Below are 12,717 nucleotides of genomic sequence, written 5' to 3' on the forward strand. Positions count from 1 at the left end.
GCACATATGCATGATTTACAGATCAGCACTGGGGCAATTAAGCCGTTAAAATGGTGATTTCACTTGTAGAAATGAAGTATGAAAAATTCTTTAAAAGCTAGACGCAGCAACAAAACTGGATGCATTGCCTTAATTGGCAGGATGCTGATTGTGAAGTAGTTTGACAAGGTCTGGCTATTGGTTCATAGTAAAAAGTTTTGGAACCACTGACTTAATAAGGCAACCAAACGAACTGCTTTTTGTCATCTTTTGCAACCACCATTGCATATATGCATCCTCCACCCCGGTGCCAGGACACTAACGCTGGTCTGTGGGCAGTGGAGACCCCTCAGGAAAGGGAGGGGAGGGGGAGTTGGAGTGTGACCCTGCCTTGCACTCACCCCTCAGCACGGCTCCTGTCCCACAGGCTGTGCCCGTCTCTGAGCATTGTGACCCAGTGCATGGGGTTGCAGCAACACCCATGTTTGGCCTAGCCACCTCTCCATAAAGACAGAAGAGCAGCCATGCCAAATGTGAGGGAGTAGCGTTGTGACCCAATACTTATGGTCACAGTGCCACTGAAGTTTGGTCTGGCTGCTCCTCTGTCATGGGGAGGCCAGCCCAAACCTGAGTGGTGCTGCGACTCTGTGCGCCAGACCATGATACCCTTACCAGGGAGCTGGGCCCAGCCCCGCAGGACACAAGCCGCTTCTAAGAGGTGAGTGTGGGGCAGGCTCGTTCTCACACACCCTCCCATGAGAGCTGGGCTGGGAGAAGCGGGTGTGTGCCTAGGCCAGGGCCCAGTGTTGGGTTAATCCGGCCCTGGACATGGCAACCCATCTAGAACCTTCCTGTAACCCACTTGTGGGTCAGGACCCACCATTTGGGAAACACTGTATTAAGCTGCCTGCAAATTTAACTTGTGGCACTTAGTTCCGAAGTGAATTCTGGAGAGAACTGACTTTTGTTAATGACATTGCAGAGCTCTTCCCAGAATTGAAAGGAGGAATTACCCCACAGGAATGGGGACACTATCAGATTTTGTGTTCCTAGATCTGTCACCATTGTAGACATTAGACTATCATAGTGTGTAGTTTGATAGGCAAAGCCTGCAAGGGAAGTACCAGGATATTTTATATTTGTAAGAGAGAATAAATGTCTGGTCTTAAAAGGGGAAAGGGGAAGGGAATTTTTTTCAAAACACCCTGCCAGAACCCTGCCCGTACAGTAAAATGCAGTTGTCACTTCAGATTTTTCTGTCTCTCTCTCCTGTCTTTGAAAATGTGCTGCCTTTAATTAATAAACAGCTGTATTTTTATAAATGATTGGCACGCTCAAATTCTGTATTGCTGGAATGTCTGCTGTTGCACAGATCATGTGGGTAACAGTGAAGTGTGAATATTAAATGGTAAGCATTTATTTATCTGAAATTTGTAAGCTTCCATCTTCTCTCCCTCCACTCACCCCACAGTCCTCCCTTAGGGCCTTGTCCGCACTGCTGAAAAAGGTGTGTGGTTTACCTTGCGATAACTAATATGCATGAGCTGTCCCATGACAAACACCCAATGAAGATTATAAGGAAACTAGGTAAGGTTAGGCCCAGTGCTTTTACAGCGGTGAAGACAAGGCCCAAAGTCTCAGCTTGCCTGGTGAGCTGAAATTTGCATGCTCTTGAGCTGTGCATCCCAGAGCACAGTTACCTATTCCAGAGTGTGTGTGTGTGTGTGTGTATGTCTGGAGCTCGGCAGTAATGGGGGCCAGCAGAGAGACTGGTGACCTCAGCGCAGGAGAGATTGTGGGCAGTAAAAGGACTGGAGAGCCTGTGGAAGCGGAGCAATGTGTGAAAAGAGGGGGATGGGGGGGGGGTCTGCTGGAAGGTTTCAGTGAGGGAATCCTGGTCATGTTTGGAGAGTGTGTGGAACATGAGTAAGGCTCTGATTTAGTCACGGGTAGTTTTAGTAAAAATCCCGGACAAGTCACGGGAAATAACCAAAAAATCACAGCCAGTGACCTGCCGTGACTTTTACTAAAAATACCCCTAACTAAATCTTAGGTGCTGGGGCGGGATAGGGGGTGTGCTCCAGTGGACGCTGTTACTCCAGGTCGAGGGGTGGCCCGGGGCCCCGCCACCGCTGCTCCCAGACAGTGCCCAGGACGAGTTGCCTGGGGCTGCTGGAGCAGCGACCGGTGTGGCTGGCCCTAGGGCCGCCCCAGCTGTTCAGGCGGTCCTGAGGTCAGCCATACCAGCCGCTGCAGAAGTCGTGGAGGTCCCAGAAAGTCACAGAATCTGTGACCTCCGAGAAAGACTCGAAGCCTTAAGCATGAGGAACTAGGAAAGGCAGATTCTATGTCTGAACCTAAGAAAAACCTGCATCTCTCATTGAATGTGACTCATCTCTCCGCTATCTCTATACCCAAGGAAATGGAGTTTGGCTGAATAGCAGCTCCTTTAATCTCCAGTCATATAAAACAGAGACGTAGGGAAGAGGAGGAAGTATTTTGAGGTGTTCTTTAAGCCCTCTGAAAGGCTGTCCAGTATCCGAGTGTTAAGGATTGCTGCAAAATGTCAGTCAGGTGAGCCACTCGCTGGCTGTCTTGAGATCAGTCTCAGAGCTGGATCTTCCAAGGGACAGTATGTGGTGTTATCGCTTCGAGCTGCTGCTGTTCTTTAGCAGTGAGTGACGAAAACACCTGAATTAACGTGAAATGTATTTTTTTTTTCTTTTAGAGTTGCAACAAATTTAGTGAGGCGTCTTTGTGAAAGAGGTAAGGCTAATGAGAGAGGGGCACTCGCTGCGTGGCACAAGTTGCACTTATGGCCCTAACTGCTGCTTGGTTACCTTGGTCTGACTTTACTGCAAAAGTAATTTTATCTTATGCTTTTGTATAGTCTACTCTTCTTTGGAACATAATTCCCCAAAACATATCTCTGAGTATTATGTAAGCCTTTCCCAATGCAAACCAGGGCATCCTTCAGTGTGAGCTTTGGCACGCTACTTCGGTGGTTATATTACCAAAAATTATTTTATTTTATTTTATTCAGAACTTTCACTGTCTTATGGCTAGATGGAGTATTTTAGTTTTTGGTTTGGCATCTTTCATAAGGATTGAATTACCTTAGACACCCCTTCCACGCCATTCCAAAAGTGCAACTGTAGAACTTTCCAATATTCATCACAGCTCTTTAAAATGACTTCATGAGCTTGACCATAACCTCGGTATGCACATTTGTGCTGCACGCTTTCCCAGCCCTAACTCAGGGGTTCAAGGGAGGATCTGAGGCACATGTAATTATTTTAGACATCTTTTCAGCCATTAAGAAATAGGTAACTCATGTCACTCCATCTGAGAGGAGAATATTGTCTCACTTTGCGCATTTACCCTGTCTTGTAGCGTCTCTAGCATATAAAGATTGTCCCACTGTGGCTCTACTTCTGATCTATTTGCTTTGCTTTGTCTTAACTCACCTGAGTTTAGTGCTTTGACAGGCGGTGCTATGTGCTCCTGTTTCAGAAACTCCTCCAGATGCCCTAATACTGGAATCGCCATTTACTAATATACGGGAAGAAGCAAGAAGCCATCCGTTTTCAGTGGCAAGTACAGACTTCGGTTTTTATTACCTTGTAATTTTAGTCACAAAAACAAACACATTTTAAAAATTCCTTGTGGGCAGTACTAGCACATATCTGAGTGAGTTATGTAAGCCCCCCTAGTGATTGCCAGTGTTTGTTATTAAGATATGTAGGGCACGAAATGCCTTTGTAGAAATGCACCCTACAAATGAAATTAAGTATAATTAACAACCATATTTGGAGCCTGGCGCAAGAAAAGGAAAATTGGGAATGAAAAGTAATAAATCCAGGGGTGAGAAATACAGACCAATTTGGCTATGTCAGTGGGGAGTGTGTTCCCCACCACAGGGTTAACCAGTGCAAAGGCATGGTCCCTTGCTGACATAAGACATGACTGGCACACTCACAGTGAGTAGCGTGTGAGTGCAGATACCACTCAGAGGAGGCTCAAAGGAGCATCAAATACAACCAGGGTACACCCCATTTAGGCCTTTTAAAGCAGCGCTATTCCATTTCACAGCCAAACAGAGCAGTTCTGAGCCAGTTGAATGTGGTGGAGAAGCTGGACCAAGAAGTTAAAATGGCCCAGACTTTCAAATGAGTGCACTTCTGCCTGAGGCATGGAGCTGTGTACACGCACATGTTCATACAGACCCAACTGGCATCTGCCCATTAGCGGTGTTCTGCTCCTAAGTCAGGAGTGCACAAAGGAGCATGTACGTTTAGGTGTACAGCTGTTTGAAGGTTGGACTAAAATAATTACCAAACCTCATGATCACAAGGCCATGTGTAGCTGTTACAAGTACATCACAGGACCAGGCCTGCCCAGGGAGTGCAACTGGAAACACTTCACCCACTGTGCAGCCATGTGGGTTTCCATGGAAACAGCAGGGTTAAAAGCTTTGCCACAACTCATAACCTGACTACTTGCCAGTGACTCTCCTGTGCAGGCCAGGTACCTGATGGCTGAGTGAACCTCCTTATAGTCCCAGTCTCTTCCTAGCAGCCAGACTTCTGTTTTCCCAGAATGATGGTGAAGTTGCTCTGACACCCAAAGGAGGTGACCAACACACAAATAAGCAAACCCGCAGGCCGTGTCAATGTGGCCAGGCCTGTGCGTGCTCTTGTGACATTCTGGGTAAAACAGGAGCAGACTGATATCCAAGAGGACTCAAGCAGCAATGCTGATGTTAGCTTGGAGAACCTGGTGATTAAAATCATCCATGACTGTGCACTAGTAGCCAAAACAATGACAAACAGTGAAGTGTCTCTGCAGCGGTACCTGTTAGTTTGGCTGCGTATACTCCAATAACCAATGTGATATCTGGTAGTGTATAATGCTCTCTTATTCCAGGCGGGAATGTTCCGTGCAGGAGTCTATCTTGCTGTTCAGTGGAATATGTCTTTTCATATACTTACACAATTTTTTTCTTCAGATATATAGATACTTCCCTGGATTTGACTGGTTCTTCCTTGACACCATCACAATGAGTGGAATTAAATTTGCAAATGATGAGAAGTAAGTAAGGACTCTCATCTGTGATCTGAACTAAGCCCTTTCAATCATATACTCATAGATAAGACTGACTAGAATAAAGCCAACGCCATGGGAATATATGCCAAATTGCAATCTCTTCTTTTTTTGCTGAAGCATTTAGAACTTGCTTAAGGAGGTTTCAACAGCCCTAACTGGCCTTGGGTGCGACATAGGTGTATAAAAGTGTGGGTGTCTGGCTCCGTCTCAGGAAACTCCAGCACACAACTATCAGTATCATAGAAGCGGTGGATGTGGTATACCTAGACTTTAGTAAGGCATTTGATACGGTCTCGCATGATATTCTTATCGATAAACTAGGCAAATACAAATTAGATGGGGCTACTATAAGGTGGGTGCATAACTGGCTGGATAATCGTACTCAGAGAGTTGTTATTAATGGTTCCCAATCCTGCTGGAAAGGCGTAACGAGTGGGGTACCGCAGGGGTCTGTTTTGGGACTGGCTCTGTTCAATATCTTCATCAACGACTTAGATATTGGCATAGAAAGTACGCTTATTAAGTTTGCGGATGATACCAAACTGGGAGGGATTGCAACTACTTTGGAGGACAGGGTCATAATTCAAAATGATCTGGACAAATTGGAGAAATGGTCTGAGTTAAACAGGATGAAGTTTAACAAAGACAAATGCAAAGTGCTCCACTTAGGAAGGAAAAATCAATTTCACACATACAGAATGGGAAAAGACTGTCTAGGAAGGAGTACGGCAGAAAGGGATCTAGGGGTTATAGTGGACCACAAGCTAAATATGGGTCAACAGTGTGATGCTGTTGCAAAAAAAGCAAACATGATTCTGGGATGCATTAACAGGTGTGTTGTGAGCAAGACACGAGAAGTCATTCTTCCGCTCTACTCTGCTCTGGTTAGGCCTCAGCTGGAGTATTGTGTCCAGTTCTGGGCGCCGCATTTTAAAAAAGATGTGGAGAAACTGGAAAGGGTCCAAAGAAGAGCAACAAGAATGATTAAAGGTCTTGAGAACATGACCTATGAAGGAAGGCTGAAAGAACCTGGTTTGTTTAGTTTGGAAAAGAGAAGACTGAGAGGGGACATGATAGCAGTTTTCAGGTATATAAAAGGGTGTCATAAGGAGGAGGGAGAGAACTTGTTCACCTTAGCCTCTAAGGATAGAACCAGAAACAATGGGTTTAAACTGCAGCAAGGGAGGTCTAGATTGGACATTAGGAAAAAGTTCCTAACTGTCAGGGTGGTTAAACACTGGAACAAATTGCCTAGGGAGGTTGTGGAATCTCCGTCTCTGGAGATATTTAAGAGTAGGTTAGATAAATGTCTATTAGGGATGGTCTAGGCAGTATTTGGTCCTGCCATGCGGGCAGGGGACTGGACTCGATGACCTCTCGAGGTCCCTTCCAGTCCTAGAATCTATGAATCTATGAATCATTTTCCTTGGATGCTTTTTCATTTTTTAGTGCAGTTAATCGTATTCTAGGTGCTGTTCAAACCCAACAATTTCTCCCTTGCACAGGAAATAGCCTGACTAGCTAGTTAAAGGGACTGCATAAAAGTGAGAGACTATATGGGTGTCTATAAGTATGACTTTTTTTGTTATTGGTTTCTTACAAACTTCTTTATTTAATACGTTGAATAGAACTATCCTATTCAGAGAGTTAGATAGTTGGAGATTTGGCTGTTATAAACTGACATGATCAAGGCTTTCTCTAATAATACTTTCCACTTTTCTAGAGTCTGCCATCAAAGAATCTAAGCACTTTACAAACCTTAATGAATTAAATCTCTCAAGACCTTGGTAGAGAAGGATCATGCTGCTCTACAGAGAGGTTAAGTGACTTGCCCAAGGTCACACAAGAAATCTGTGGCATAGCATGAATAGAATCCAGGTCCTCTGTCTTAGCCAATAAACCAGTGTTTCTCAAACTGGGGTGTGCGGACCCCTGAGGGTCCATGAGGGCATTCAAGAGGATCCGCTGGCCCTGTTAATCAACTCCTCCCCCTCCCTCAACTCTTCCCCCTCCCTCCCAGTGTCTCCTGCACGCCGGGGAACAGCTGTTTAGCGGCATGAAGTAGGTGCTGGGAGGGAGGGAGAGGAGCGGGATGGGGCGCACTCGGGGGAGGGGGCAGAATGGTGTCCGGGGCCGCTGGCCCCCCTGATCAACTCCTCCCCCTCCCTCCCAGGGCCTCCTGCAAGCTGGGGAACAGCTGTTCAGCACCATGCAGGAGGCACTGGGATGGAGGGGGAGGAGTGGGGAATGGGTGCACTCAGGGGAGGGGGCAGAAAGAGGCGGGGAAGAGGTGGGGCGGGGTGGGGCCTTGAAGGAAAGGGTGGAGTGGGGGGCGGGGCTTGAGGGTCCATGAAAAAATTTAAATCAAAATGGGGGTCCTCAGGTTGCTAAAGTTTGAGAACCGCTGCAGTAGACTCTTCTTCCCCTTTCTTTGTAAGAAGAGCACTTTTTGAAAATGCACAGCAATTTCCTTTTATAATCATAAAAAATAAATCTACCTTTTTATTGACCTTACTGTGGGGTGATGAGCTCCCTAGCAAATAGATTCTCCAGTGGTCTTATTAATCATTTTTTCCTTAGATCATATTAATTGGTGTTTTGAACAAAATCTGAAATGTGGTTAATTATAGTTACAAACAAGCTACACATAACTTCCCTGGAAATTCCACCAAATATAATTACAAAACTTGGTCATAAAACTCTGTAATGTCCCCTAATAAACACTTTCCGATTAGTGTGTAGTGGAATAGTTTGTTTCGTTACACACGATGGGCTCACTCTTTATTGTTTTAAAAATAAACCCTGTAGCAATCCACTGCGCTGTATTTTCTTTTGCCAACTTTGCAGAATATGAATGGGACTCTTGTTTATTAGTGGTGTTTGTTCGAGAAGAGGGACAATAAGCCAAAGATAATTGGCTCCATTTGCATTTGACGGGACAAGTGTTGAATTTGATTAAGCTAGTAGTTTTGATTATTGTGACTGTAGCTTAGCTTAAATTGCTAAAATTGTTTTTCGAAGGGCAAGGATAGATGGGAATTGTTGGCTTCTCTATCTTAATTATTTCCCACTTCTAGAACAGCCTACAGTAAAGAACTGCTTGTCTATAGACAGGCAAAATATTACTCAGAAATGACAAGTATTCAGAAAGCATCTCTTTTTCAAAAATGTAACCATAATGTGCAGCGTGAGTATGTGTAGAACTTGACTTGATTATTTTTATTCCTAGTGACAATTGTAATCCTTTTTGCAGTGTAAAATACATTTCCTGCTCGCTGCTTATTCTTCATGCTGAAGATGATCCTGTTGTACCATTTCATCTTGGAAAGAAGGTGCGTTTCTTCAGCTATCATAGCAGATCTGCTTCAAGTTGCCCATTTGATAGGAGGGAATAGTGTGTCTTAAACAACCACCCAAACAAATGATGCCATTCTGTTCAGAAAAAGGTAGCAATGTGATGTTAAGAACTAGCAGCTTTAGTAATGACAGAGGTGCATAAAATGAGTGGTGCTGAAGGGATGAGATGTTGGGTGGCAAATCTTATCTATATATTGAAACAAGCCCTTCAAATGTCTGGTACTTGCTAAGGAAAAGGGGTGTGAAGAATTTATCCGTCTGCCAAAAAAAATGTTTTGTGGGAGAAGTTAGGGGGAAAGTGTTACTGTTCTACTAACCCAAGAATGGGAATGAGAAAGAATGAGCACAGATTGACAGAATACCCCTTAGCTTCCTGGATGTAAGGGCTCAAACGCTATTAAATAAATTCATTTTAAATAGTTGTTTTAACCAAGCTGTGCCGGGCAGATTTTACCTAAATAGAAACTTAATTGCAACAGTTCTTTACCAACCTACTGCTCAATTAGTTAGCTGAAGGCAGGGGAACTTGATCTCTGGTTATAATTAATCCCATTGCCCAATGTGGTTTGGGATTTGTTTGTGTGTGCACAGTTATGGTGTTTGAAATTCATACGAGATATTAGTGGGGCCTGAGCTGCAATCTGCCAGCTCATTTCATTCAGGACTTTAGGCTGATTTCAGCAAAATTAGTTATGTAATAGCTCTCCTACAAAAGCTCAGTTTTGTCCAACTGAATCTACTAACTCTCCTTTGTAAGCAGAATATTTGCTGTGAGAGTTACTGCATTGTCCATTAGATCATGGGGTGGGGGGGGGGAGTGATTAGGTAAAAGGGGAGCTCTGAGAATGGAGACACAAAGTGAGAGCCACAGAGATGCAGTAGAACCGCAGAGTTACGAACACTTCGGGAACATTCGTAGCTCTGAATGAAACCTTCTGGTTGTTCTTTCAAAAGTTTACAACTGAACATTGACTTAGTACAGTTTTGAAACTTCACTGTGCAGAAGAAAAATGCTGCTTTTAACCACTTAATTTAAATGAAACAAGCACAGAAAGAGTTTCCTTATCTTGTCAAATCTTTTTTTAATTTATTGTTTTAGTAGTTTATTTAACACAAAACTGTACTGTATTTGTTTGCGGGTTTTGGGGTTTTTTTGGTCTCTGCTGCTTCCTGATTGCATACTTCCAGTTTCAAATGAAGTGTGTGGTTGGCTGGTCAACTCATAACTCTGAGATTCTCTGCATTGCAAAATATGTGGTAGATACATATCCCTTTGTGCTTCTCTCTCACCCCCTACTTCTTAGTGGATGCTCTATTAACCTTTTACTTCCATCAAAATGCCCCCTCTCCTCCCGTCCATGTGTGTGGGAGGGTGTACACCAAATTACTATGTATCTTAATAAAATAAAGGCCATTGTCTCGATACAGCAAGTATACTTTTAGCTGGCTAACATTGTAGCACAATTTTGAAATGCTGTGATTTGTAACTCACTTTTTTTTTATCCTTTCTACAGCTTTATAACATTGCTGCACCATCTCGGAGTTTCCGTGACTACAAAGTACAGTTTGTTCCATTTCACAGAGACCTCGGCTACAGGCATAAGTACATATACAGGAGTCCAGAGCTACCTCGAATACTGCGGTAATAAACAGGATCATGTTAAATGTATTAAATCGGCATCATTACTGAAGTGTCACAGTGAGTAGGGAACAGATGGATAAAGCTTGTTAGATCAAGGCTGCTCTGAGCTGACTTGCAATATGGAACCTGTTCTAGTTATAGACAGTCTACAGTCGATATTTGCTGGGATCCATGTTTAGTTTCTCCCCCCCCCACCCCAAATTTCTTTGTGACCATAAATGAATCCGAACACACTGAATGCTAGAAACCTTTATAATAATACTTGGCATTTACGGATTTTCATCTTCAAAGTAATATGTAAATATTCCTCATAACCTTGGCTATGTTCCCAAAATATAGGCTCCAAAAATCAACTTGCAAATCTGTAGGTGTATCATTGATAACTGTGTATTGTATGTGTATCTATGTGAGGAGATGGAGAACTTGTATTGCCCTCATTATGCATTGGGGGAATGGAGTCAGAGCTGTAAAGTGACTTGCTGCCAGTGTATGAACCTGGTTTAGGAGTCAGGAGTTCATGATTCCCACTCCTGCACTCAGCCCACCAGCCACCTCTGTCCCAGACTCTTCCTGTAGGGTCTCCAAGGGCTTGTCTACACTTACTGGAGGAGCCACGCTGCGGTGCTTGATCCATCAGCGGTCAATTTAGCAGGAAGACCCGCTAAATCGATCACCGATCGCTCTCCCGTCGACTCCTGTACTCCAGTGGATTGAGAAGAGTAAGGGGAGTCGATGGGAGAGCGTCTCCCGTCCCGTCGCATAGTGTGGACCCCGCAGTAAGTAGATCTAAGCTACGTGGATTTGAGTTAACACTATTCATGTAACTCAAATTGCGTAGCTTAGATTGACTTTTCCCTTTAGTGTAGACGAGGCCCAAGGCAGATTTTTCAAAGCTGGGCATCTAAAGGTAGGCCCCTAAATCCATAGAGTCCCTGCACAATGGCCTGACTTTGAGGTTTTGAGCCCCCCCGACTCCTGATGACTTTAATGGAGCTGCATGTGCCCAGTACCTTGGAAAATCAGACCACTCCTTTGGGTGCTTGCATTTAGATACCAAGTTCAAAAGTTTTCGCTTGCATCTATTTCTGGATGAGACTAAGGTCTAAACTCTGCCTCCCCTGCACAGGCACTCGATAGGGAGAGCTGGTAGCCCTCCCCCACCCTCCCCAGGTCACCTCTGGGTGCAGCCCACCATAATGTGGCAGGGCCGTTTGTGCTGCCAGCTGCCACTGCAGCTGCAGACAACAAAACACTGGTAAATTATTGTCTTGGGTTTAGGCTGCATATATGCGACGTAAACCACTATGGACAAGCTTGCGATAGCTGTAGTTCTTCTTCGAGTGATTGTGCATGTGCATTCCACGGTCGGTGTTTGTGCCCTCCAGTGCACAGTTGACAGAGAGTTTTTCCCTTAGCAGTACCCATAGGGGCAGCAGGAGCGCCCCCTGCTGCCTCGCTCACCATGCATAGGCATAAAGGGCCGAGCCACCTGACACTCCTAAGTTCCTTCCTACCCTCTGTGATGGTTGTTGGAGCTCCCTGTCCTTGCTTCTGCAAGTCTTTAGTCAAATCCTGTATCTAGTTCCTGTCTAGTTAGTGTAGTGTATTGGTGAGTTACCTGATTGACTAGTTAAAATAGTTTTGGTGTTTTGTGTGGCTCTGGTACCGGGTCTCGGTCCCGGACCCGGCACTGGAGATATGCCGAGCTTTCCGGGTTTCAAGCCCTGCCACTCTTATGGTGAGGCAATGCCCAATAGTGACCCTCACCCCAGCTGCCTTAAGTGCTTGCGGGGGGCTTGTGAGCGACAAATGTGTCATTTGTAAGGGTTTTAAACCTTGTTCTAAAAAAGACAGGACAGGTACGTTAAAATATCTGCTGCTGGAATTGGTGCTACCTCCATCTGAGCCATCTGCCTTGGTCCGGGTACCGAGCATCAGTATGTACCTCTGGTGGTACTGTTACCAAGAGGCAGATCGGTGTCGCCAGTACCGAAGAAGAGACATTGGAAATCAGACTCTGTACCAGATTGTCGAAAGAGGCGAAGAGGTGGAGCTGTTCTAAAGACGCAGGAGGGCGTTGAGAGAGGAAGCACTCTGCAGAGCACATCTCTAAACAGAGGAGTTCATTGACTCCAGAGCCCAGTGCAGGGCTCGAGACCAGCTCCTGAAGCACCTTTCTTGGTATCTCCTCATGCCCCAGTACCATCTACTCCTGAGGTGTTTGAGGCTGCAAGAGAGTTGTTAAACCCAGCACCGGCATCCAAAATACCATCATCAGCACCTTCCCCTCTGCACCAGGCAGTTCCATTGGATTCGGCCAATTAATGTGGTGCTATCTAGGGGGAAGCCACAGATTCCAGCTCCCTTTTCTTCAGAGTCTGAACCTTCCTCACCAGTCCCTGACAGGTACAGCACCACCGTGCTCACAAGAAGAGGCTTCTGCTTCATCAGACTCTGAAGTGGGCTCTTGTGTGTCCAACCTAGGCAGTCCCGTCATCAGGAGTATGTCAGTTGTCTGCTTTTGTTTCAGTCTCAGTACCAGGAGGAGCTTATAGTGATTGCCTCGGTGTGGCCCCGTCAGCACTAGTTTTCACAGTCAGTCTGCCATTCTCACTCCTGATTTACATAGACCT

At 45.1% G+C, this 12,717-nt stretch overlaps 1 protein-coding gene across 1 annotated transcript in view; it reads left to right on the top strand.

Annotated features, from left to right (window-relative positions):
• The window catches only part of ABHD12 (abhydrolase domain containing 12, lysophospholipase), a 54,887-nt gene that overhangs the window by 39,040 nt on the left and 3,130 nt on the right, over window positions 1–12,717 (top strand). Inside the window, exons 8-12 of the mRNA XM_054021777.1 lie at window positions 2,708–2,745; window positions 3,493–3,572; window positions 4,988–5,070; window positions 8,339–8,417; window positions 9,957–10,084. Of these exons, the coding sequence (XP_053877752.1) occupies window positions 2,708–2,745; window positions 3,493–3,572; window positions 4,988–5,070; window positions 8,339–8,417; window positions 9,957–10,084 (408 nt within the window). The remainder of the gene's footprint in view (window positions 1–2,707; window positions 2,746–3,492; window positions 3,573–4,987; window positions 5,071–8,338; window positions 8,418–9,956; window positions 10,085–12,717) is intronic.

This window comes from Malaclemys terrapin, chromosome 3 (genome assembly GCF_027887155.1).
Source record: "Malaclemys terrapin pileata isolate rMalTer1 chromosome 3, rMalTer1.hap1, whole genome shotgun sequence".
NCBI classification, from domain to species: Eukaryota; Metazoa; Chordata; order Testudines; family Emydidae; genus Malaclemys; species Malaclemys terrapin.